Below are 27,136 nucleotides of genomic sequence, written 5' to 3' on the forward strand. Positions count from 1 at the left end.
GACATTAATAATACTTCTGATCCTCTTCTCTAAAATAGTTGTAGATATTTTGTTGTTGTTTGTTTGTTATTTGGTTTTTAGGAGCATTAGCAACTAAGGCCATATTGCTCCAGGAATAGGCGGTAGTCAATCCCTGACCTTTCCGCATCCTCCGTATTTGGTGGTGATGGGCTCAAACCCCGGTCTAATCAAGAAGTGTGTGCTATGCACTGCTGCTCCTTCCCACCTGGCTATGGAGGCACCTGTGGATATTTTACCTGATACACTAAGGAATAAAAGGAATACTAAAGCTGCCTGTGTAACAGGCAGCTTTAGTATTCCTTTAGGGGATACCAAAGATTCCACACAGGCATCTTTGTTATTCCCTTTTCATATATGGGAATAATTAATGTCTTGTTATAATCTTCTGGAACTTGTCCTTTGAAAAACAACTTCTAGATAATATGATTTAACTGCTATCTAATTAGTAGCTAACCACCTCCACAATATTAGGTGCAAGTTTATTCCAACAACCAATTACTCTTCGGCTGAATGAGAATTTCTGCACATCCATTCTGTGACCATCAAGCAAATGAAGAGCCTCCTCATTTTCTTGATTTACAATCAAGCAAATGAGGAAGCTCTTAGTCTAATTTCCCAAAAACCAAATGTACAATATAACAGTCACAAGTCATAACAGTGTTTCATTGGACAGAATCCAAATGCAGTTTTTCTAATATATTGAAGAATTTTGTGAATAATATCATCATAAATATCATTAAGAAAATTCTATTTCAAGGTAGATCTGGAGTGAGTTAAACAATATTTTTTAAAAAATCATTTGAAATCTGGATTGCTTAACTCAGCGTTTCTCAAACTGTGGGTCGCAACCCATTGTTGTTGTTGTTATTTAGTTTTTAGGAGCATTAGCAACTAAGGCCATATTGCTCCGGGATATGCGGTGGTCATCCATGACCTTTCCGCATCCTCCGTATTTGGTGGTGACGGGCTCGAACCCCGGTCTAATCAAGAAGCGTGTGCTACGCACTGCTGCTCCTTCCCACCTGGCTACGGAGGCGCCCGCAACCCATTGGAGGGGTTGCAAGCATCTTGGGGAGGTAGATACGGCCAAATGGGTAATGTATAAAAAATCATCTTCATTCGAAGTAAATATGAGGGTTATATGTCAGACATGTTATTAACACTCATTTGAATTTCAGGAAAACTTTTGATACTGTTCCACATAAAAGACTGTAGCACAAAGTAGAGCAGCATGGCATTAAGGAAAAGTTACTGCTGTGGATAAAGGAATAATTGAGTGGGAAAAGCAGAGAGTAGTTATCAATGGACACTGCACATTGTGGACTGATGTTATTAGTGGAGCCCTGCACCCCCAGAGTTTGGTATTGGGCTCATTGTTGTTAACTATATTTATTAATGATATTGATGAAGGTATATCAGGCTTAATGTCCAAGTCTGCAGATGATACAAAGGTTGGCAGGGTAGTATGCTACTGCAACAGGATCTAGAAAAATTGGGCAGATGGACTGAGAAATGGCAGTTGAAGTTTAACCTTGACAAATGCAAAGTACTGCACATGGGTAGCAGTAATCCCAGAGAAATGTACCGACTATGTGGTATTACACTCAAGGTAGTGGAAAATAAAAAAAAACCTAGTGGTAATTGTGCAGTCAGATATGAAGTTTCCTGAACAGTGCAGAGAGGCTGCCAGGGCAGTTCTAGGGGTTTTTCAATAATATATAGGAATTTTGATAGCAGGTATAAGGAGATGATTATCCCATTGTACGAGACAATGGTTTGGCCACACCTTGAGTACTGCATACAGGTCTGGAGGCCTCATTTCAGGAAGGATGTAGAGCTGCTGGAATGGGTACAAAGAAGGGCAATGAGACTGGTGAGGGGAATAAAGGATTGCTCTTACCACAAAAGGCTTCAGTTCTGCAAACTGCAGTGTCTGGAAGACTAGCTATAAGATAGGCGCCTGTGAGGTGATCTGACTAAGGTGTTTAAGGCTTTGAATGGATTGAGCAAGCTCAATGCTGATGAGATTCCTCTTGCACAGACTATGCACATGACAGGGCAAAAATTAAATTAAGAGATGATGATTGCAGAAGTTTGCTTTAGCCAACAGGTGGAAATTTGCTGCAAACTTCCATCTGTTGTTGTGGAAATGGATAGCTTAAATAAATTAAAGGAAGAACCAGACAAATTATTGGAGGGAATGGATAGGTGAAATGAGAAGTTTTTTGTTTTTGTTTTTAGCTGATACTGTATACGCTTGCTTCCTTGCATCATTTGCTACTACTAATACTGACTCGTATTTTATGGGTCAGTCTAGTGATCGCTGTAAGATTGGCAACTTTCAACAAAGGTACAGTACAATGCACTCTCAATATGTGGAATAACAATATTGGCAGAATTATTTTATCTTACTGGTTGATGAAATTTCATGATGAATAATTGAAAAGGGAATTGAGAAAAGTAACATAGAATAGAATATCACTAATATACAGACAGGGTGATTCAAAAGTCTCCATACATAGAGAATAATGTTTCTTTTTTTTACATGTAGAGCATGATAAAGTGACAGTTTGTTAAAAAAGTGACCATTTTCCCTATGTATGGAGACTTTTGAATCACCCTATAGCATTAACACAGAAAGTATGACGATGAATGTGATGATGAATATATAGCCCAACAAATTATACCTGATTTTCATTAGGACAGTGCAAAGATTAAACTTGCATGGAGAGCATTTCATAATTACTTTCTTATTTTGATCAGAAAAAAATTGATAAATATTCAACAATTGTTGATTTATGAAACTGTTTATCTTATGGAGCTCTGTTCACATGCATAATCATTGTAATTGGGTATTCATAACTCAGTGAGTGTTGTGATAATTTATCATTTCTCGTGCTTTTGATTTGTGCTGCATCAGTATGCTGGTAATAGTTAATATATTATTTAAAATTAATTTAATATAGAGATAAATGGTAATTACATAAAGAAATTCCAAATCTTTTAATTTTCACAAAGTCCAATTATACACTGGTTTACAGTGTATCTGGGGTTTGAGTAAAAGCATGTGGCAGTTATTTATTCATGTTTACTGATTACTAAACCAAAGTCTGTTTGTTTCTATCATGTAAAGATTTTTCACAATTCATTAACAAAATATTACCTAGATATTATTCACAAATGTGTACATAACTATAGTTTCTGCAATGGTTTACAAGTTTTATACCCCTATATTCGTAATCAGTATCAAATATTTACCTCAAATACAACAGATTGTGCATGTTTAACCCGTAACTATGCACACTGCAAGGTAGCCAACCCTGACCCAGGAAGGTAGACGGCTCCCACCCAGCTCTTTCGGCCCATCTGTGATTCCCAGAATTTTATTTTCCGAGTGGAGTCTGAGAGACTCCTGTGTTTAGTTACGAGTTAAACTTATCTGAGCATGCGCTCACTTGTTTGTACAGTCCACTCAACCACAGAGCCTATATAAGTGGCACATCCCTTACGAGGTCACAGTACTCCTGTAAAAACCGTTGTGAGCTCTCATTGTGTGTTAGTTTTCTTTTAGTATGGACTGTTTATACACTAGAAAGTGTATAAACAGTCCCGACATATTTTGTTACATATGTGGTTGTTTTGTTCCTGTAAAGCAGAGGCAAAAATATTACCGATTTTGTAAAAAAATTGTATTATGCATACTTTGACATAAAACTAGGCGATCAGAATAAATCGTGGGCACTGCATAAAGTATGCCATACATGTGTCGAACATCTTAGAAAATGGAGTCAAGGAAAAAAGGTGTGCTTGCCATTTGCTATTCCTATGGTGTGGCGCGAGCCAATAAGCCATGCCGAATGTTACTTTTGTGTATGTGATGTTAAAGGTTACAATTCAAAAAATAAAAAGGACATCAAATATCCAGATCTACCGTCAGCCATAAGACCAGTTCCGCATGGACCTGATCTGCCTGTAAAACCTCCACCAGAAACTTTGGAGTCCACATCTTCTTCCACTGAAGCAGAAGCTAAAGAGGTTAGTGAAGAAGAATGTTATCAACCAGAAAATATTTTAACGCCACAGCAATTCACGCAAGTCGAACTGAACGATTTAGTAAGGGACTTAGGTCTTCCAAAGTATGCTGCTGAAATTCTGGGATCCAGATTTCAAGCGAAGAACTTGTTTGCTCCGGGTACATTATTTTCCTGGTACAGAAATCGCGAAAGGGAGTTTATACAGTATTTTTCACAAGAAGGTCCTCTCGTATACTGCAGTGATATCACTGGTTTAATAAGTGCCTTAGGAGCTCCATCATATGTTCCTAGTGAATGGAGACTATTTATAGACTCTTCTAAGACTAGTTTAAAAGGTGTTCGCTTGTGTAATGGAGATAAGTACACATCTGTGCCAGTTGATCATTCAGTCTACTTAAAAGAAACTTATGACAATCTAAAGTTGCTTCTGGAGAAAATTAAATATCAAGATCACGAATGGCAACTACGTGGAGACTTAAAAGTGTTGTATGTTCTTGGGGCAACAGGGTGGGTACACCAAAATGCCATGCTTTATTTGTGAATGGGATAGCAGAGCTAAAGTGCTGCATTGGACAAAGAAGCAATGGCCTTGGAGGCACAATCTTACACCGGGGTCAAAAAATATTGTGCATGAAAGTTTGGTGAAGCCAGATAAAATACTTTTACCTCCACTGCATATCAAATTAGGCATAATGAAGCAATTTATTAAAGCACTGAATAAGGATGGCATCTGCTTTAAATATCTTTGCAGTAAATTTCCTGATTTATCTGATGCAAAACTTAAGGAGAGTATCTTCATTTGTCCCCAAATTAGAAAATTGGTTTTAGATGGTCAGTTTGAAACTACTATGACTGATGTTAAAAGGGAAGCCTGGATTGCTTTTAAAAGTATAATGGAAAACTTTCTAGGAAATCATAAATCACAGGATTATGAGAAAATTGTTCAAAATATGCCCGAAAAGCTTCGCAATTTAGGTTGCAATATGAGCATCAAAATTCACTTTTTGCATGCCCATCTTGATTTTTCCCCTGAAAATCTTGCACAGATGAGCGAAGAACAAGGGGAGAGATTCCATCAGGACATAAAGGAAATGGAGCAGAGGTACCAGGGAAGGTGGAATACAAGTATGATGGCCGACTATTGCTGGTGTTTAAAAAGAGAGAAACCTGGCACTGTACATAAAAGAAAAATGATTAAACATTCTTTGCAAAGAGACAAAGGTCTGATTAATGAAAGTTTCAGAATTTTGATTAATACTTGTTAGTATTTACGTATTTTTTGATATATGAAAATGTAATCCTATCAATTTGTCATTACTAAATACAATAAAGTTATATACTTTCGTAAAAAAACAATACTTTTTTATTTCTTAAATTGTGATGTATCTGGATGTGACAGAAAAAATTCTAAGTCATATTTGAAATCACAGCAACATATTTCGGCAGCAGGACCTATTGAAATTCAAACCCCAGTGAACAGACTTAAATTTTAAACTAGTGTTATCGGTAGAACATCTAAATCATAATGTGGGTTCGATTGGTATCAGCTGTTTGGGTAGCATTAGCAGGGCATATTGATGCAAGAAAGCAAGCTTATATAGCATCAGCCAAAAAAAACACACTTCCCATTTCATCCATCCATTAACTCCAAATGTTTGTCTAGTTCTGCCTTGAACTTATTTAAGTTGCTGACCTCTACTACAACAGATGGAAGTTTGTTCCAACTATCAACCACCCACTGGCTAAAGGCAAATTTCCACACATCTATTCTACAGTTGTCTTTCCTCAATTTGAATTTATGCTGACTCAGGTGAGTAATCTGAGCAAGAGGAAGAATCCCATTAGCACTGAGCTTGCTATTGAGAATGGATTGCCATTCAGGGCCTTATACACCTCAATTAGATCACCTCGCAGGTGCCTAGTCTTCAGAAGCTGAAATTTGCAGAACTTAAGCCTTTCTTGGTAACACCAACCCTTTTTTCCACTCACCAATCTCGTTGCCCTTCTATTGTTCCAGCAGCTCTACATCTTTCCGAAAATGAGGCCTCCAGACCTGTATACAGTACTCAAGGTGTGGCCTGACCATTGCCTTATACAAGGGGACAATCACCCCCTTATCCCTGCTAGCAAAATTCCTGTAGTTGTAAGAATTTAATGCTAACAAGCAAGGTAAGCACCGTATTTATCCCTGATTTGAATTTACTTCATAATGGCTGTTCCAGAAAACTTTTTTTTTTTTTTTTTTTTTTTTTGTTTCAGTGTGCCCCACGGTGAATGACTTTTGGTAATAATGCCTATATCTTGAACAAATTTGTCAAGGCACCTATATATATATAACTAGGTATCCAGAAAAAATTTGTCATAATGATTGTCATATAGTGTACTTAAGAATAAATATATATAAGAAGTGTAAGGAGATTAATTTCTATATAAAAATAAGATACGAGGTCAAGAGTTGATCAGTATCATTGTAATCAACTTAATATTCAATTTTTAAAGCTGCAGCTAACATACTTCTGAGGAAAATTATTCTTCTTCTAGTGAAACATATTTATGATACTGCCTCTTTTATAACTACCGAAGCACTTTTGGTAATATAAAGCATGTGTTACTTAAAAATTAAAAGAATTTTTGGTGTGGCACAGGAGATGAAAATATGATCCAAGGTTTTAAGCAACATGTCTTTAAAAAATAAAATAAAATAATAATATATAACAGTAAAAAAAACTTACCAGGACTATCACCAGACAGGTGATCTTCATTTTCCCAAAAAGGTTCAACAACACCATTTGGAGCTAAAGATGGAAGCGGTAAGCTGTCAGGAGGCTGATCTACTCGAGTTAATGGAAGAATTTTTACAGGTTCTTCAGGAAGTTCAGATAACTCTTCATTATTACAAATTTTGTTGGGCAAATCCTTGGCTTCAGGATACTGGGGTTCTTCTATTAAGTTACTTTCTAGCAATGGCATTTCAGATGGCTAAAGATATATTTAGAATACCAGCCTAAGAAATTTTCTAATAATTACAGTCTTAAGAAACTTCTTTTTTTTTTGAAATAGTAAATTTAAAAAAAAAAAAAAACACTCAATATGGAATAAATACTGCAAGGTGCTACCGAAAAGTTTCCAGGTTCACCTTGCAATGACAATACAAATCATGGTTCATTTCTTCTGCTAGATGGTGATAGAGTGAACATCAGTTTGGTTCCATTTTCCTCATCTTGCTTGTTTCAGTGTTATTTTATATGCCTCTGAGTAAGGTTGTATGAAATACTCTTTGTAATTTATGTTGTTTTACTAGAATTCTGGAATTAGTAGTAAAAACAAGTTTCACAAGGGCTGTATGTTAACTGGCACTTTTTTAGAGTTTTTACAGCATTTATGGCTGGTTGTCAGGCTCAAATGTCCAGGAAAATAGAGCCCTGGAATTGGTTGCTGCACATTATACGGATCAAATGAACAAATGCACCCACTCATACTGTGTACGTTCTGTACAATTATCCCTTGCCAAGAACACCTTGGTCTTAGGCCCCATCCTGTAACAATACAATAATTTTGATATCATATACTTGGATTTCAGGAAAGCTTTTGACACTGCTGCACATGGAAGACTACTGTACAAATTGGAGCAGTATGGTATTAAGGGTAAGTTGCTACAATGGATAAAAGGATCGTTGAGTGGGAGAAGATAGAGAGTGGTAGTCAATGGATGCTGCTCTTCTTGGACTAATGTTATTAGTGGAGTCCCCCAGGGTTGGGTCCACTGTTGTTTTGTATATTTATCAATGATATTGATGAAGGTATATCAAGCTTAATGTCCAAGTTTGCAGATGATACAAAGGTTGGCAGGGTTGTTAATGACAGTGTGCTACTGCAACAGGATCTAGAAAATTTGGACACATGGGCTGAGAAGTGGTAACTGAAGTTTAACATTGACAAATGCAAAGTACTGCCTATGGGTAGAAGTAACCCCAGAGGAATGTACCAACCATGTGGTACAACACTTCGGGTGGTACAAAATAAAAAAGACCTGGGAGTAATTGTGCAGTCAGATATGAAGTTTTCTGAGCAATGCAGACAGGCTGCCAGAGCAGGTCATGGGGTATTGTCAATGATATATTTTGCTAGTAGGGAAAAGGTGATTATCCCTTTGTATAAGGCAATGGTCAGACCATGCCTTGATTACTGCATACAGGTCTGGAGGCCTCATTTTTGGAAGGATGTAGAGTTGCTTGAACGTGTACAGAGAAGGGCAACGAAGGGGTCCTCTTACCAAGAAAGGCTTAAGTTCTGAAAATTGCATTGGCTGGAGACTAGGCACAAGCCTAGTCTCCAACCAATGGGTTGAGCATGCTGAATTCTGATGGGGTTATTTTGCTTCCTCAGTTTACAAACCTGAGGGGGCATAAATTCATATTGAGGAAAGACAGTTGTAGAATAGATGTGCAGAAATTTTCCTTTAGTCAGCGGGTGGTTAATTGCTGGAATAAACTTCCATCTGTTGTTGTGGAAGTTGATAGCTCAAATAAATTCAAGGAAGAACTGGACAAACTTTTAGAGGGAATGGATGTGCGAAATTGTTTTTTTTTTGGCTGATGCTACATAAGCTCATGCACTTGCTTTCTTGCATCACATATCCCCATTACTATTACAATCAATTTGTCACCTATCACACATGGAATATCAGGGTTCAAATTGAATTGGGTATTGGAGGAATTCTTAAAGGGCTTTTCAATCAAAGCTGTAGTTAGTTGATCTCAGGAGCAGGGTCCTCCACCCCCCACTCAGTGGTGAATCCAGAAAAAAATGACAGGAAAGGCACCATTTGTGATGGGGGCACACTATTTTGTGTCTTGTTTGTGCACAAACAAGCAAAAATAATGCACAGAACTAGACAGATATGACACTCAAACATATTGTGACTGGCAGACACAGGCACACAGCTAAAGTCCGAATTACTTTGAAGTCAACATTATGTACTACCAAATTGTGTGATGCCTCAAACTAGAATGGCGATCACAACAGCATAACTTTGCCAACTGTAGTCAGTTGAAAATGGCTGAGCCACAATGCAAAAATAGATAAAATCCTATGTTAACAATGAAAAAAAAAATTTTTTTGTAGCTAAAGGGAATTTAAATGATTGGTGAATATTCTCTGAAAAACAAATTTCTGATGGATTCTCCGAATCTGCAACTCAATTCGGATTCTCCAAATCCGAATCGAGCCCCAAGGTGGGGGCAGTGGCAGATTCCAAGAATCTGCCACTGCCTCCACCTTGGGGCTCCCAGGCTTGCCTGATAACTCCAGTAAGTGTCTCTGGTAATAAAGTTGTCCCTGGTGTGCCTCCTTGTGGCCAAGGTTGGGAGTCAGGGGACCAGGTGTCCCATGCCCCCTGGCTGCAAAGTTGCCCGGTGCCGGCACTCAACACAACACCACACATACTTAGACACCTACATACATACACACACACACACACACACACACACTTGCCGGCCTTGGCTTTTTGCCTTTTCAGATGCTACAGTGGTATATAGGGGAAACCCTAGATACCGCAATTAAAACAAGCACACTTTGACCTTGACTGCCCCCACCCAAAGGATTATCTTGATTATTTTAGCCAACATAATTTTCAAATTGGCATGAGAACACAAACTTGTACAAGCAAAATATATGATAAAAAGATCATACATAGCATGCATCATACAAACCTATGCACTATGACCAAAGTAGTCAGTGTGGCAAGTAATATCCAAGACAAATCCCTCTCCCTAAACACACTTTTCACACTTCTTGTAATAAAAAATTAAAAAATTACAAGGATCTAGCTCCTTGTAATTTTTTAATTTTTTTTTTTCAAGATTGAAATTTAAACTTAACAGGAAGCTTTAATGACATTTTGAAGATACAACAATAACTGACAAATCAAGAGATAATGAACCAGAAGTGCTTCCAGCAATGGCAAAATAGATGGACAAAGTGTATTGCCATGAAAGGAGACTACTTTGAAGTTGGCCCCATGGAATATACAGCAAGTGAAACAAACATTTTTTTTTCAGTCCAGAATCTTTTGATTAGCAACATGGTCATATTATAATAAAATGTTTTGCATGAGAAACAGTTTTCCTTCTTAAAATATTAAATGACATTTTCCAGTATATAAAAAAAGGCAAGTTGTATTTTGCATTTTTTTTATTCTCTCTTTCTCTCTCTCACTCCCTCTCTCTCTCTCGAGATCATCATCATGAGAGAATGGAATAATTGGCAACAATCTTCTTGACTCTATTAGTAATCACTGTTTATTACTAATATGAATGAAAGATATAAAAAAACTTTGAATAAAAGATTTTGTAATTTAAATTCATAATAAAGTGAACTGAAGAATATATCACTTAAACAGTCCTACATGGTTTCCTCAAGTTGTAAAAAAAAAAAAAGGTTATATATCATTTTAGATATAGATTTACTATCAGTAATACTGACTGTTATTCACTCTTTTACACAATGTATAGAGAAATTAAACTAATCTTAAATCAAATATGTACATTTCTCTAAAAAACATTTAATTTTGGCAGACAGAGTAGGCACAATACAGATACAAAGAAGAATTCAAATTGCACCACCATAATGAACTTATATGAGTTGCTGTTTTAATCCACATAAAGAATAATAACAAGTATATAAAAAACATTGCATCATGTAAAGTTAAGAATTTAATAAGGAAGTTGGCTAATACATCAAACTGATACAATAAGGATAAATGGAATAAGACCAGGGTATGTCTGCAAGGGGCAAATGCTGGTGATATTGTAGATCAATTCAGCCAAGCACAGTTAATGTTTGTTAACTGATGGGATTGTTTTACAGGAATGTGATTTACTTAAATAGAAGGGGATGCAAGAATATTTGCTGATACTATTGAGGCACAGTTAGGAGTGTTCGGAAACTCTTGTTTGGAGGATAAAATTGATTCATAGTTTAACAGCAGTTGCAAGCAAAGATGAAATTGGTTCTTGCATTGCATCAAAGTAGATGCAATGCAAGAACCAAGACAAGAGTTGAGGTTGTTTGACATGCAGTAAACTGAAAAGCAGGAGGGGTAGCATTTACAAGGCTAGCTAGTGTCTACATGGGACTATCAATTACATAGGTTGTAATTAATAGTCCCATGAGAGTTAGTAAAATTACAAAGAGGCACAGATTTACTTGCTCATACACTAATATTAGGAGTATACTGAATAAATCTAATGAATTTTAAGTAATGGTTACATCATCAAATTAGGTGATTTTAATCTGTACAGAAAGAACAGACATGGCAGGAGTGGGGTGGGGAATGATGATATTAGTTAAGATGCATGTAGACTAAATAGTACAACCTTGAAGCTGACTGGGCTAGCCGAGTGGGTAAAGTACCTGCCCGGCAACCCAAAGGTCGCGGGTTCGATTCCCGCCTCGGGCTTGGATCAAAGTACTGCAAAAACCTTGGGAGGTGCAATATGGCCACAGAAGCCGATGCGCCAACAACTACCAAATCAAAAAAAAAAAAAAGTACAACCTTGAGCCAGTATAGTGTGACAAACATTGGGAAAACAAAAGCAAAAGTTATAAGCCAAATGACTATGATAAGTATAATGAACTATACAAAATGACAGAGTGGGCCAGCAAATGGGAGATTTTAACTTTCCAGGTATCAATATGAATTGATATCTGGGACTTCCTTAGTGGCAGCTCATTCAATTCTTAAACATTTCTTGATTTGCTGATTTCTTGATTTGCTGAATAACTGCTTTCTACGCAAACATGTTAGAAAGGAATGAGAAAGCAATATTCTTGATCTGCTTATCAGCAGTGATTTAACATGTTTAAGAACCTTCAAGTAAAGGAAATTTTATGTGGCAGTGATCATACCATATTGATGTAAAACTTATTCAAAGAAATAACTACTGTCAAGGGTATGGGGAGGTTTTTGTTTTGCAGAGGTGACTATTATGGGCTTAGACCATTTTTTAACTTCCTTTTCAGTGGATCAACTGAGGTTGTTGAAAAATGTAAATGTTAATTTACATTTTTCCTCTATTAATCATAGAGGCAAATAAAAATTTTATAATGACTGAGAAATGCTGTTCAAGATTTAGACCAAAACAGATGCATATTTTCTTGCAGGATTGGTAAATCCTTATTCTCAAAAATAGCATGTAATTAATTTGGAATGGAATTTAGAGATATTGTGTTACCAACTACGCCTAAGATATTATTTAAGATTTAGACCAAAATTGATGTCAGATGAGCTGACATCAATGAGCTCAGCAGCAGAGAAGAAAAATGCATGGTATGATTACAAACTTCCATGGAATAGAGAGCCCTGCATTTGTACAAATTAGTGTTTTAATCAAGTTACTTCTTACTTAGGAGTTAGGCAAAGCTAAGGCAGATTACGAGGTCTTTGGTTAAGAGTGCAAAGAAAAGCAGCAAGAAATTCTTTGTGTATGCTAACACAAGAAGGAAAGAGAAGAATCACATTGGTTCACTGGATATGAATGGTATAACTATTGATGAAAAGAGAGAGAAGGTTAGCAGAAGTCTATTAACATGACTGGGAGTTAAATAATTTTATAACAACAGAACAGAAAGCAAGGTGGAAGAGAAATTGCTACAGCTAAAAGTGAAAAAGTGCAGAACTGATGGAATATATTCAATTATATTAAAAGAGGCTGCAAAAGAGGAAGTTAAACCTTTAGTTATAATAATGAGTGCATCTTTAGATTCAAGAAAAGCCTCTACAGATTGGAGATGTGCAAATAGATCTAATCACAAGGACTGTTCAAAGGGTGAAGGGGATAACCACACGCTTGTAAGTTTGGCCAGTGTGGAACAAATAATGGAGTCAATGGTTAAAGAAGTAATGCAAGGCCACCTTGACAGGAGTTGAACTACAAGGCAATCACAGCATGGAACTGTTAAAGGGAGATCATGCTGACCAATCCAATTAGCTATAGTAAAGCCTATAATACTGTACCACATATATGCTTATTAGAGCAATGTAGAATTTGGGAGAGGTTGCTACTAATATGAAAAGCATAAGTTACACTAAAGAGAACCAAGGACAGATGCTGAGACAGATGTTCTTTTTGTCACAGAATGCTGCAAGCAGAATCGGCCCCAGGTCCATCAGGCCCCGTGCGAGATTTTTTGGTGCACCCTCTCCAATTTCCTATTAAGTTTATGCATTATATTTTTACTATTAACTGAAAAATACTTACTTTTTTATTTTAAAAAAGAAACAATGTATGAGAGCCTCTGAAGGATAGAATGAAATATATTATTTATTATAACATAAATTGTATCAACGAATATCATATCATGACTTTTGGAAGATCACAACTTGAGATTTACAGCAAATCAGTGAATTTGTGGGGCATTTTGCACCCCCTAAATTTTGGCGCCCTGTGCAGACGCATCGCTAGATCACCCCTGAAGCCGGCCGGCCCTGGCTGCAAGCTTATCCTGTTGGTGCAAATCAGACCGATCTCTGTTGATGCTGGAAAGAGTATATTTATATATAATGGGTTTGAATGAAATACCTCCTCTTCTAGTGATGTTCTGTGGCTAAGACCTTGGAATGCTGGAAGTTGATGAGCAGCCTTCCGTGACAGAAAGGAAGTTTTATGTCTCTATATTCCTTAATTTGGTATCTATGGCTTTCTTGGGGACTGAATTTTTCTGCATTAGTGCTGGATCACATAGATGGTGTTCTTGGTTTTGATGGATGTAGTGGGAGAAAGGATATAAGAATTTGTTTTAGTTTACTATGCTGAAAAAACACTTAGACACTGTGTTTCCCTACAAATAGGGTGAGAATGGGGATTGAGGCATGGGAGGGGATGCACTGGAAATGCTTGCTTTTTTTTTTTTTTTTTTTTTTTGCATGATTTTCTGGTATAATTTCCATCAGAGTGGAAGTTTAGGACCATCTCACTCTGTTAGTTTCTATATATTGTGGCATTATCTCTCAAATACTGCCAAGCTGTTTTGCCAGAGAGAGGAGGAGACATTAGATTACCTATATATCTATATGGAGGTATAAAGATAATCCACTGAATTATACAGAGAAATGATTGAGTTATTTCTGTGTACAAAGCATGCCTTTCACTAATGATAGTATATGCCAGGGATGGCCAAACTTAATAACCCTAAGAGTACACAAAATAGTCTTTGAAGTCTTGAGATGCATGAGAGGTAGTCCTTGAAGGCTTTTGAGAACCATACAAGATAATTTTCAAATATTTGACAGACCAAGTTTTCAAAGTGCATGGTGACTTTCATTAAACAAAATTCACATATGCACTAAAAATTTACTTTTCAGATTAAGCCATTTAAAAATCAGTTCATAACTTCATTTTAAATAAATTTAATATGCATATTAATGAATAAAGTAAAAAAATCCTTGCTTATAATCCATTGTAAAATGAAATGACAATGTAAAATAGAGAAAATACTGCCAAAAAAACTGGAGCTGAATTATTATGATTAATTTCATGTTTTAGGGTCTGTTTAAAAGTAACAGATGTTTTGCAGGCAAAACTGTATTTCCCAATAGAGAAGCAGTGCATAAATAAAGGCACAATTTTTTCTGGGAATCTTTGGTATTTTCATTACTAGTCCATTTATTTTTGTATAAATAAAAGTTAAACTGCACAAATTTCTTGAAAAATTCCAACTGGCATTAAATTCAATAGATTTCTGGTTGCTTCCCATGAGGGCTTTTTAAAATAATTTCCTGTTAATCAAGGCATTATTTTGAGACGAATTTTCTCAGTTCATATTTCCCCGAGAGCTGTAGTTCAAGTGTCAAAGAGCTGCCTGTGACTAACAAGTCATGGTTTGGTCACATGTGATATATGCTATCTATTTGCGGAAAAGAGATAGTGCATGTAAACAAAAGCACATGAACACTCAAGAAAAATAATGAGCGCTGAAGATTCAAATTGAGTTGGCCTTCCTGAATAGCCCTTTGCAGTGACAAGGTACCATTAATTCTTCATTCAAATCAAGCCAATATCCTACTTGGTGTCATTAATCTTAGAATCTTATTGGGCTCTGATAAGTGAATACACTCATGTGATAATCACATGCTGTTGTTTGTTTACAGCTACTATCTCTTTTCTGTGAATAGACTATGGATGTGTAGATCACATTTCTTTAAAAAGAGAAATGAGTGAATGTCCGCTTGGCAACCATAAATTCATAACTTTAAAAGCAGAAACAGTTCTAGAATCAATTCCAAAATACATTGGCTAACATTAAATATGCTATGAGGGTTATCCCAAAAGTAATGCACACTGAGCACACATTCCTCACTCCATATGCCTGAATGACTGATATTTATCAGGATAATAATTTGAAGTTTAACCTAAACATTAGTGTGCTTGACACAAAGTTCCTGCATTGAATGTTTATGTAGAGGCTTTTAAAATGGATGGTGATATTTCTTCAAGTCAGATTAGTTTCAGATCACAGATTTTTTATTAAAATTGATATTTTATATGGTCAAATGCTGACACAAATTTATGAATTGTTGCAGGAAGTGTGTGGTGAGTCAACAGTCGATTGTAATACAATTTTACACTGGCCTTGAAAGTTTAGTCAAGTTCAAACCAGTGTTGAAGACAAGCAATGCTTAGGTAGACCAAGAACATCTATGAAAAATATATTAGTAGTCATTATTACCACCATTTTGGAGGGAGACAGATGTATGGCTTGTAAAGAAATAACCAACAAATCTGGAATGCTGAAATCATCTGTTCACTGAATTTTAACTGGGATGTTAGAAAAAACATGCATGGGTTAAATGCTGTTAAATGAATAATGAGCAAAGCATAAAGAAATTGCAATGCAGGTGAAGAGTTTTTAAAATGCATTTTTGTCATTAATAACACATGGGCACATGACTTTAAACCTGAAATCAGCTCAGTGGAAGCATCATTCTTCACCATGCCCTTCTATATGACAGTGGCAACAATCAAAGGTGAAACAAATGTCCATCATAGCCTATGATTGAAGATCTTATTGCCACTGATCATGTGCCACTTGGGAGATGAGTAACTGGAGCCTACTATACAACTTTTCTTCATAAGAAATGGCCAGAGATGTACTCCACTAATAACTTAAGACTTCATATCACACAGTCTATACAGTTTGTTTTCAATGATTACAATTAGGAATCCTAAGTCCTGATAATTTCAATCTGTTCCCCAAGCTCAGGATCAAGATATCGACGAGGAATATTACAACTTTCTGAAAGTGATAAAGCCCAAGAAACCTACAGGTAAAAAGAAATCCAAAGAAGAAAAAATTAGTCAAGAAACACTTGTCATGATGAATTGAAGATGACAAATGAAGAGCAAAAAAAACATTGACAAGGAGAAAACTGAGTTATGCAAAGCCATTAGAAAGAGACTCAGAGAGGACATAAGAAAATTTAACACACGAAAAGTAGAACAAGCATTAAGGGAAAACAAAGGATTTAAATCAGCAGCCATGAGCAGTAATACAGAAAGACAAATGATACTGAAACTGAAGAATAGTTTCAGTATCAAATAGCAGAAGACTATTATAAAGAGTTATACAAGGAGCGAGGGAATGATGCCAGCAGTAGGGGAAGATGGATCGCAAATTAGTAACACATAAAACATACCTGATATCCTTCCTGATGAGGTAGAACATGCATTGAAGAAAATGAAGAATCAGAAAACCCCGGAGGAAGATGAAGTTGCCGTAGAGTTGTTAAAATTGGGAGGAAGAGACATGACACAAAAACTGGCAAGACTTCACAAAATGCAGTAGAAAAGGTGTGATGCCTAAGGAGTGGAATAATGCAATCATAGTTTTTCTGCATAAGAAAGGAGATATATCAGAAATTGGAAATTATAGACCAATTAGCTTGTTATCCCACATCTACAAGTTGTTCACAAGGGTCATTACTAAGAGATTAGAAATACTTGATGAGAATCAACTGAAAGAGCAAGCTGGCTTTAGGACAGAATTTTCAATTATGGATCACCTTCACGTAATGTCACAGCTAATGGAGAAAGCAAATGAATATAAAACACCATTATGCATGGCATTTGTGGATTGTGAAAAGGCATTTGACTCCATACAGCATAAGGCAATGTTTCGGGCACTGGAAAGACAAGGCATAGATACCCCATATATTATGATTTTTAAGAAAATATATCAGAATGCTACCTCCTTTATTAGACTAGACTAGACTAGACAAAGACAGTAGTAAATTTAAAATTAAGAAAGGAGTTCGACAAGGAGACAATATCTCTGAAGCTGTTTCTTTCTTTTTTTTTTTTTGTTAATTGTTGGTGCATCGGCTTCTGTGGCCATAATACACCTCCCAAAGTTTTTGCATTTTTACTCTGATCCAAGCCCGAGGTGGGATTTGAACCCACGACCTTTGGGTTGCCAGGCAGGCACTTTACCCACCTGGCTAGCCCGGTCAGCACCGAAGTTGTTTACTGCTGCCCTTGAGGAAGCTTTCAGAAGATTAGACTGGTCAGAGAAAGGAGTCAATGTGAATGGAGAGTACCTAAACCATTTATGATTTGCAGATGACACTGTGGTCATAAGCCACGATCCCAAAGAATTAGAAGAAAATCTTAATCAGTTATGCAGAGATAGTAAGGATTTTGGACTAAAGATGAATATGGTTAAAACAAAAGTAATGATGAACAAGTATGCCACAGAAAGGGATATAATGATTGAAGGAGCAGTAATTGAAAGGGTGGAGTCATATAGTTATCTGGGACAAGTCATTAGCTGTAATAATGATAAATGGCTGGAAGTCAAGAGAAGAATAAATTTTGGATGGATAGCATTCAGGAAATATAGTCACATACTGAGGAGCAATATCCTAATTTGTCTGAAATGTAAAATAATGAACCAATGTATACTCCCCACCACGACTTATGGAAGTGAAACTTGGGCACTCACCAAAAGAATGGAAGAGAAGTTGAGAATTACACAGCGAAGGATGGAACGAATTATATTAGGAATCAGACTGTTAGATAAGAAGAGAAACACATGGATTAGGCAGCAAACTCAAGTAAAGGACATTCTTATCAAAACTAAAGAATTAAAATGGTCTTGGGCAGGACATATAGCTTGAAGACATGATGACAGATGGACTAAGAAAATAACAGAATGGTACCCAAGAGGAGCTAGAAGAAAAAAACCTGGAAGACAACAGTGGAGATGGACAGATGAAATTCATGAGTTTGTGGGTAGTAAATGGATAGCCATTGCACAAAACAGAAGGAACTGGAAAGTTGCTGGAGAGGCCTTCATCCTGCAGTGGATTGAAAATGGCTGATGATGGACAAAGATTTCAGTCTTTAGAAGGACTGAGTACAGCTTTGACCTAACACATCAGACAGCTTAACTATTATTATTAGACATATGATGCAAGGAAGCCTGAGGCTTATGCCGCACCAGCCAAAAGAAAATTCCCGAGTTACCCTGAGAGAGAGAAGTAAAAAGGAATCACCAAGAAAGAGAAGAATGATGATATCCGGCTCAGGACCTGGGTGTGCCAAGCCCATACTCACCAGATGTGAGCCCCTGGAGGACTACAGCAGATAGTTAAACGGAATTCAAAAATTATCCAAACATTGGGAAGCAGTCATAAGGCACAAAGGAGACAGCATTGAAGGTTTTCAATCAGTATCATTAATTGTTTTGTTATTGAAGTTTAAACATAAAAAAAAAAAAGAAAGAAAATTTTTTTATACTTTATTAAGCATATTCTTACATATAAAAAAACGTTACAAAAACTTGTCTAAAGCATGCCAGAGAAGTTTTATTTTAAAAAAATTAATTAAAATGTATGTTTTCAATATAAAAAAGTAGTTTTCACAGTTGTGCTCATAACAGATTGAAAACAGAGGTGGCATCAAAAAGTGAAGAATTTTGAATTGTTCCTTGCAGATTTTTAAGGTTAATAAACTTGGGTTTACTTTTTCCAAGTACATGTGTGGATTAAAGGTAAATTAACACAATGCTGGAGGGTTAATGATATATGTAAGATAAATGGAAATCAGTTTAGACATAGTTGCTTAATAGTTCCTTAAAGGAGTTACAGATTCTTTAAGAAATTAAAGCTAGTTTTTACTGTATACCGAGTGATATGACTGTCTACCTTCCACTTGTCTACATGCTATAGGTAAGTATTATAGAAATTTATTTATGCAAGATGTCTCTCAAGATGATAAATAGTCGTACAAGTTTAAATTCTTGTGAGAATCTTAAAATAAGGCTTTCAAACATGACCTTGTAACCTGTTGCTGGTCATGTAGGGGGAATAATTTTAAACCCAAATGGGTTTTTTTATTTTTTTTTTATTTTGCACTTGGAAAATCATTCTGTTCACTCGGATGCAACTCACACTGCTTTCAATTTTTTGCCAAAGTTTCTCTATCACAAATTCACAAAATCTTCATTGAAAAGGATCAAAATTAACCTCAAAATGGTAACATTTTATATATGATATCACTCAGCTGCTTGTGGATTAACATACATTATGCAGACTTAGTGTTTTAACTGATCAGTGATAAAGCTGGCATACCCATATGAAACCTATATGAGTACACCACCTTTATTATTGATCAATTAGAAACCATTATACCTATAAGAAAATAGTACTTAAAATGGATATGCTAAATTTTATAGAAATTCAACTTAAATTCACATGAATAAAATATTTTCACTGAAATTATAGGTACAGCATGCCAGCTTCTAAAAACAAGAAATATGGCTAGACTTAAACAAACAAGTCTTTACATTATGAATAAACATCTCTATTCCCAATGAATTATAGTTTTATATATTTGTAACATTACCCAGATGGCCATTTTGGTGTTCAATAGTACTTCATCAGTAAGTAATTAGGCACCCAACTTATAGTTCTTTGCCTCGCAATATGAGATTAGGGTATTCTGTAGTAAATTTAGTTTGCTTTCTTACAAACACTAACACAACAATAGCAAGACCAAGTTTATAAATTTCATTATCTGAAGCTTTTTAGCTCCTATTTTTTTATTTTTTTATTTTATTTTTTATGATTTATAGCAATTACACCATTTTACAACTTCATATTATAAAAATACATCATTACTAAGTTGTCAGGTGCTGCACTAATTGGTACCTAGTTACCTACTGATCAGATTTTTTTGTGCTAAAATGGCTATCTGAGTAATGAATAAATATTACGAATAAACAGCAATATATTTCTCCTTTGGGAGATCAGCGTTTATTTACAGTGTAAGACTGATGCACCTTGGTGTGATTTGCTTCACAGTATGAGAGTGATGCATTTTGTAGCAAACTTCTTTGTTTTCTTTCTTGATAATATATATAAACAATGCATTTGCAGTAATAGCATAACAAGTTTATATACTCCTTTATGTGAAGTTCTTTAGCTCTGATATTTTTTGGATTAAGAACTGAGGTATAAAGCTTGTGCAATTTAACGATTAACTTAAAAGTTTTTGATCAAAAGCTTCAATAACAGGCACTTAATGTCTGTTTTTCCATGTGTGCTGATATACTAAATCATACCAGTAATTATTCTCTGTAAAATGCTGAAGTTTGAGAGGCAATATTCTTACTTATATTTTCAATAACAGCATTTCCAAAAAGGATATTGATTAGATGATTATGATTAAATAAAATTCTTTATAGTAGTAGAAGTGAATCTGCCTAGAAAAATATCATACGGAATCATGCAGAAATCAACATGCACAACAAACATTTTAGGCTAAGGTAAAGAAAGCCAACACAAGAATCACGGCAAACTTCGGGAAAAAATACCGGACAAACTGGTTTGTCATTACCGCAGTTTCTCCCTGCATTGTCGATAAAAAGATGGTGCATGTTATCAGTAGCAGCAGTAGAAGTCAAGAACGAAGTATTGATTGACACGTAGGCGTGACAATGATGTAATCGTTAGTTTTTTCTTGTTATTAAAAGCAGTTTACTGGAGTTCATTAGTGTTTTCACTATTAAAAAACCATATTACTGATTTCTTTGTACGTTTTTAAGGTTAGGTTTCCTAACCTAACCTTAAAGGATAAGTTAGGAAAAAAGGAAAAGGTTTCTTTATTTTTTGTTATGTTTTGTAACCTGACCTTTAATGCTAGGTTAGGAAATAACAGGAAAAGGTTTCCTTACCTAATTTTAAGGATTATGTTACGAAATAATAGGAAAGGTTCCCTTATGTTTCTTTATATTTCCTAACCTAACCTTTAAGGTCAGGTTAGGAAATAATTGGAAAAGAAAGAAAGATTTTTTTTATATATATACGTATCATAACGTCAATCAATTGCTTAACGCTATGATGTTATCATCTGTCACACCTACATGTCAATCAATATATTGTTCTTGACTTCTACTGCCACTACCGATAACACGCACCACCTGTTTACCGATAATGCAGGGAGAAACTGTGGTAGCGGCAAACCAGTTGGTCTGGTAAGTTTCCTGTGGTTCTCGTGCTGGCTTTCTCTACTTTTGCCACATTTTAAAGTTGCATGAAACTCATACGACAAGATTTCTATAGAATCTGATTTACAGCAACACCAATATGAAGACTTACAAAATCTTTATTAATGTCTATAGATACAAAATTGAATACATAAAGCAAATGGGATATAAATGAACAATATTCTTCCAAACTTACTTCTGGGAATAGTTGTCCAGTATTAGTTTCGGTAAAAGAAATTTGTTCTGTAGATTTCTGCAAAAAGAATTAAAAATGTTAACACCAATGAAGTAAGAACTGAAACTTATGTCCTAAAACTAGAGAAGTATGTATTCATGCCTTTAAAAAAAGACAAATATCTTTTCAAATATGCCCCTTTAACCCTCAGTTTTTTCCTTGTGGTTCTAAGAATGAAGCAGGTAACTATAGACCTGTAAACTGACTTCAGTGGTAGGGAATATCATGGAGGTGAAGACTAACTCAGTCATGGTTCCACCATGGCTCAGTTAGTCTATTTAAAAAAAAAATGACCACACCTGTGTGCAGTTGTGGTCATTTATAATGAATATGATCTCACAAAGTGTGCAGTACAGTTCTGTAGTAAGGTCTCATAACAGTCATATGACATGGCCCAACATGCTGGTAAACCATTCCTTGAATGCCAAAAAAAGAGATGACCATAACCTTTCCTGCTGAAGCTGCAACGTTTGCTTTTTTCTGTGTTGGCAATAACACAGACTTCCAAACAGAGTTTCATTGCTTACTCTCTGGGTGGAAATGATGAAGCCAAGTCTCATCTGCCATTATCACTTTGTACAAATCCTCACCATCTTCAGTAACCATCCAGAGCAGCTCCTGACAAACCTCCATGTGAACTTGCTGTTGCTCAGGTGTGAGTAGTCTTGGAACCCAGCATGCACAAACACGTCATATGCAAATGGCCCTGGAGAACACCATGCATACTTCCTAATGATATTCTCAAGATCTCTGTCAGTTTCCTTACTGTTATATGATGATCTTCTCTCACGATTAAAAAAGCAGTGTTTATGGTTTCTATAGTGACAGTAGGTGGTTAGAGCTTCAGGACCACTGACTTTTGTGATTGAATCACATTTATCTTTAAACATTCTAAACCACCTGTAAGTTGTGCAATATGGAAGCAATATTTGAGAGCTGATGTTTTCTTGAGATGGAAACAATATTTGAGAGCAGCATACTGTACCTCACATGTGACGCCCGTTGTTACACAGGAAAAACTGAACAGGCATACACTTGACTGACAAAGTCACACTGTGCACACGAGTCAACTTCACAAATGCTATGTCATGCAGCTTGGTTTGGACTTAAATTCTGCACTCAGCTAGAAATAACAAACAGTATGGTTGTTCATGAAAAAGAAATTATGATCACTCTTCATTGAACAGCTCTCATAGTTTCAAAAACAAAACTTTTATTAATTCTACTGAACATTTAAAAACAATGCTATAGACCAAATATAAACACAAAACTATTAGTTTCATGTTTATGTTTTGATACTTTATATTTTGAAGGAAACATATTTGATACTATTTTCACAAATTTATTTCAATTATATATTTGAGAATAAATTATATTCTCAAATTTATTTCAAAATTTATTGAAAACTTGGATTGCTGTGAAGCATGTGAAATATGAATATTATACATTTGCTATCTTTCAATTGAGTGAGAACATCATATTTCATTTTTTCATCTTTATTATGTGAAAACAATAACAAATACAGTGGATTCCGGTTATTTGGGCCACCGGTTAATCGGGGCAGCCGTTTATTTGGGACAAATCTTAAAGAACAGAACCCAATCGAGAAAATAGCCAGGGTTTACTTCGCTTAATTGGGACAACATGCCGTTTAATTGGGGCAGGAGACAGCAGCACTTGAGATTACCCTACAATTGCCTCTGACCATAAATCTGACCACAACCATAAAACAATAAAAACAATTAGCAGTCACCTGTTTATTGGACTTTTCTGTTAATGCTTCAATCATATAAAAAAATTAATTTTCAGAATCTGCTCTTCATTCCTATTTTTTACGCTTCATAACTATTTACTCCGTTCTCACTTGCGAGTATCGTGTTACTTGCGATTTGTGTATGTGCTGTGTTCTTTGTTATTGATTGCTTATCTTTTTTACTGTTTTAAATTTTAACCCACACCCAAAAATGTCAGTGAACAGAAATGTCAACTAGTTAGTATGTACATATTACAGTATGTATTAATTAAGCTATGCACGTAAGCGTAAATTTATTTTTATTTTTCTAACCTGTGGAAAATATTCTTCCAATTTTCACGTATCATTTAATTTTTTAATTGGTAACATAATAAAGTCTAAATTTGTACTGAACACAGTATATCTTTACTTTTATAGCCTGTGGATAATATTCCTCCTATTCTTTTTTGCTAATTACAATTGCTGTTTAATAGAATTAAACTTTAATTCACAAACATGATCACAATGACCGGCACTTACTACATATCGTATACTGAATGGTACTTTACTATGGTGAGTCCATCGTAAAGTGATTTGATCGTACAGAAAATCAATCATAAAGCTGTATTTTTAACTATTTACGTGAAACTTCCATAATTAGGGTAGCTGCTTAATCAGGCCAAAATGCACTAGTCCCGATGTGTCCCGAATAACTGGAATCGACTGTATTTCAAAAACAACTCGTGTAAGGCCACAGATATTTATAGAACTGGTGGGAAAGTAAAATCAAGTAACCTTGAACTAGACATAAACACATAATTTGAAACTTGGTAGCACTGGCACCTTTTTTTTTTATGTAAACCCCAAACAAGAGAGGTATTAGAACCTATAGTACTTAGTACCGTGCTTGGGTTGGAGATTGAGAAGACGAAAGAAGATATTTGTTGACATTGGACTTGAACTTCTGTAGACTGTAATTTTCAGGAAATACGTATGAAGGAAGGTTGTTCTAGAAAACGGCAGTTGAATGAATAAACGAGGAAGATGAAAAATTGTGAGTTTGAAGTTGGACAGCAAATGGATGTTGGCTGGTGGCGGCACGTGTTCGGACTGTTTTGAAAGAGAGAGAGAGAGAGCAGGAATTATAGAAGCCAATTCAGAAGAACAGTGCCCATGGAAGTATCTGTAGAAGAGGCATGCAGCAGAAACAGTATGTCTATGAGACAGCAAGTGGAGAGACTCTGTTAGACATGAATCATTAATTAACCTAACTGCCCTCTTCTGAACGGAATCAAGAAGCCTGAGAGAGGTTTTGGGGGCACCACCCCAGATGTGGGAACAATATTCCATGGCAGGGTGGATTTGCAATTTATACAGAGTGAGCAGCTGTTTGGAAGAAAAGTAATGCCGAGAGCGAAAGAGAAGACCAAGTTTTTTAGATGCAGAGGAAGCAATATTTGTAATGTGTTTGTGCCAAGAGAGAGAGATTAGAAGTCAGGGTAATCCCCAAAAGAGATATATCATTTTGCCTAGAAATCGGAGTGTCAATAAAGATAAGCATAGGAGCAGAAGAATCCTTTTTTGCGAGATATAAGACAAGACTGAGTTTTAGAAGAGTTGAAATCGACTAAGTTTTCTTTGCCCCACTGGAGAATTACTTGAAGATCGGCATTTAAGGAATTGGTAGCAGATTTTCGAGAAGTTGAAGCTGATTGAGCAGGACAAGGTTTCTCAAAATGAAAAGTGGAATGCAATGTGCTATCATCGGCAAAACTATGGATAGGATTTCCAGTCAATGGAAGAAGGTCATTAATATACAAGAGAAAAAGAGTGGGGGAAAGAACTGAACCTTGGGGGACACCGGCATTAGTGGAGAAGTTAGAAGATAGAGAGCCATCTACCATCACCCTCAGTGAGCGATCAGAGAGAAAACTGGATAACCAATTACTAAAAACAGTTGGCAAACCATAAGATGGAAGCTTGTTTAGAAGACCTTTATGCCAAACATGATTGAAAGCCTTTAAGATGTCAAGAGCAACTACTTGTGTTTCACCGAACCTTTCCATTGAATTAGTCCATAAATGGGTAACATAAGCCAGAATATCACCAGTGGATCGACACTGACGGAATCCATACTGGCAATTGTTGATCAGATGGAAGGTTTCTAGGTAGTTTAAGAGTTGGCGGTTAATTGATTTCTCCATTACTTTAGAAAGAGTAGAAGTAATTGCAATGGGACGATAATTGGATGGGAGGGATTTGTCACCCTTTTTAGGAACTGGCTGGATATGAGCAAATTTCCAAGCAGAAGGAAAAACACCTTTGGAATAAGAAAGTGAAAAAAGGCGGCAAAGAATAGGAGTAAGTTCAGGAGCACAGGTTTTGAGAACAAGTGGAGAAATAAATTTATAATATTTAGATCGGAGTGTAATACATCATACCATTTCCATCGCAAAAAATAATATCAATAACCCCATAAAACACATCAAAAATAGTAAAACACTTCTTGTCCTTCCTTATCATAGTAATCTTGCAGGACAATTTTGGCGACTATTTGCAGGTACAGACATCACTCTTATTTTTTCCACTTATAACAAACTCGGATCATTTTTCAACAAATATAAAGAAACACATAAATATCCAATAAGCGAAATTAATAATATTATTTATTTAATAAAATGTCAACACAATTTTAACGCCTGTTATATTGGTAGTACCACAACCAAATTCGGTTCAACCCAATCATCCAATACCAGAGCATACTACCACTACAATAGCTTCAGAACTGGACAATCTAGCACTGGACTTACTTTGCATGCTCACTCCAACAACCATACTCCCTTAGTTGACTCAGCTATTATCATATTAAAATTAAAAAACAGTTACAAAATTTTACAATTCGAAGCCCTCATTATAGAATGGTTTTGTCACCACTCCGATCTAAATATTATAAATGCGAAACTCCCCTTCAATCTTTCTCCGGTTTGGAATCTCACCAATCTGAGATTCCCGCAAGTAACAAAGTGTGCATCACGGGATTACAAAATTCTTCTTAAATACAGTATGCATTCCCTTTTCATTTAACTTGCCAACTGAAGATGTTTTTTAACGAAAGTCCTTCGTTACGACTTTTGGCTTATCCACTATTTACAGATTCCCAATTTAACCTAATTTAATGACAATCAAGGATGGAGTTGGTGCACTTCTACTTCCTTGTGCATATTTTAATCCCGTATCCATCATAATTACTATTTACCCAACCCTTAATTTAAGAACCAATCACCTTAAAGCAAGTCACCCCTTGCCATTCAAACCATAACAACTGCAGATCGATCAAGGTGAGTCTGAAAAATTAAGCCCTTGCTATTTTTTGAATTTAGTCCAATAAAACAGTACTTTAATTCATACTATAACTTCAAAGTGTCCAATTATTAGATTTCCTTAATGCATAAAATACACCTAATCTGCACTGTCTATCTAATTTTCATTCCAATGCCTTTGAACATGCCAGATAGTAAGATACGATTTTCACAAATACTTATCAAGCATTTCATTAATAAATTACATATC

The 27,136-nt window shown here is 35.8% G+C and overlaps 1 protein-coding gene across 1 annotated transcript in view; it reads right to left on the reverse strand.

Moving 5' to 3' along the window:
- LOC150077000 (uncharacterized) overlaps positions 1 to 27,136 on the reverse strand; it is a 132,117-nt gene that overhangs the window by 96,035 nt on the left and 8,946 nt on the right. The window contains exons 2-3 of the mRNA XM_090385753.1: positions 21,796 to 21,852; positions 6,788 to 7,034 (exon numbers count right to left, since the gene is read on the reverse strand). Of these exons, the coding sequence (XP_090241879.1) occupies positions 6,788 to 7,025 (238 nt within the window). The 5' untranslated portion in view covers positions 7,026 to 7,034; positions 21,796 to 21,852. The remainder of the gene's footprint in view (positions 1 to 6,787; positions 7,035 to 21,795; positions 21,853 to 27,136) is intronic.

The sequence above is a fragment of the Mastigoproctus giganteus genome, chromosome 12 (genome assembly GCF_048544385.1).
Source record: "Mastigoproctus giganteus isolate SK-2022 chromosome 12, ASM4854438v1, whole genome shotgun sequence".
Lineage (NCBI taxonomy): Eukaryota > Metazoa > Arthropoda > Arachnida > Uropygi > Thelyphonidae > Mastigoproctus > Mastigoproctus giganteus.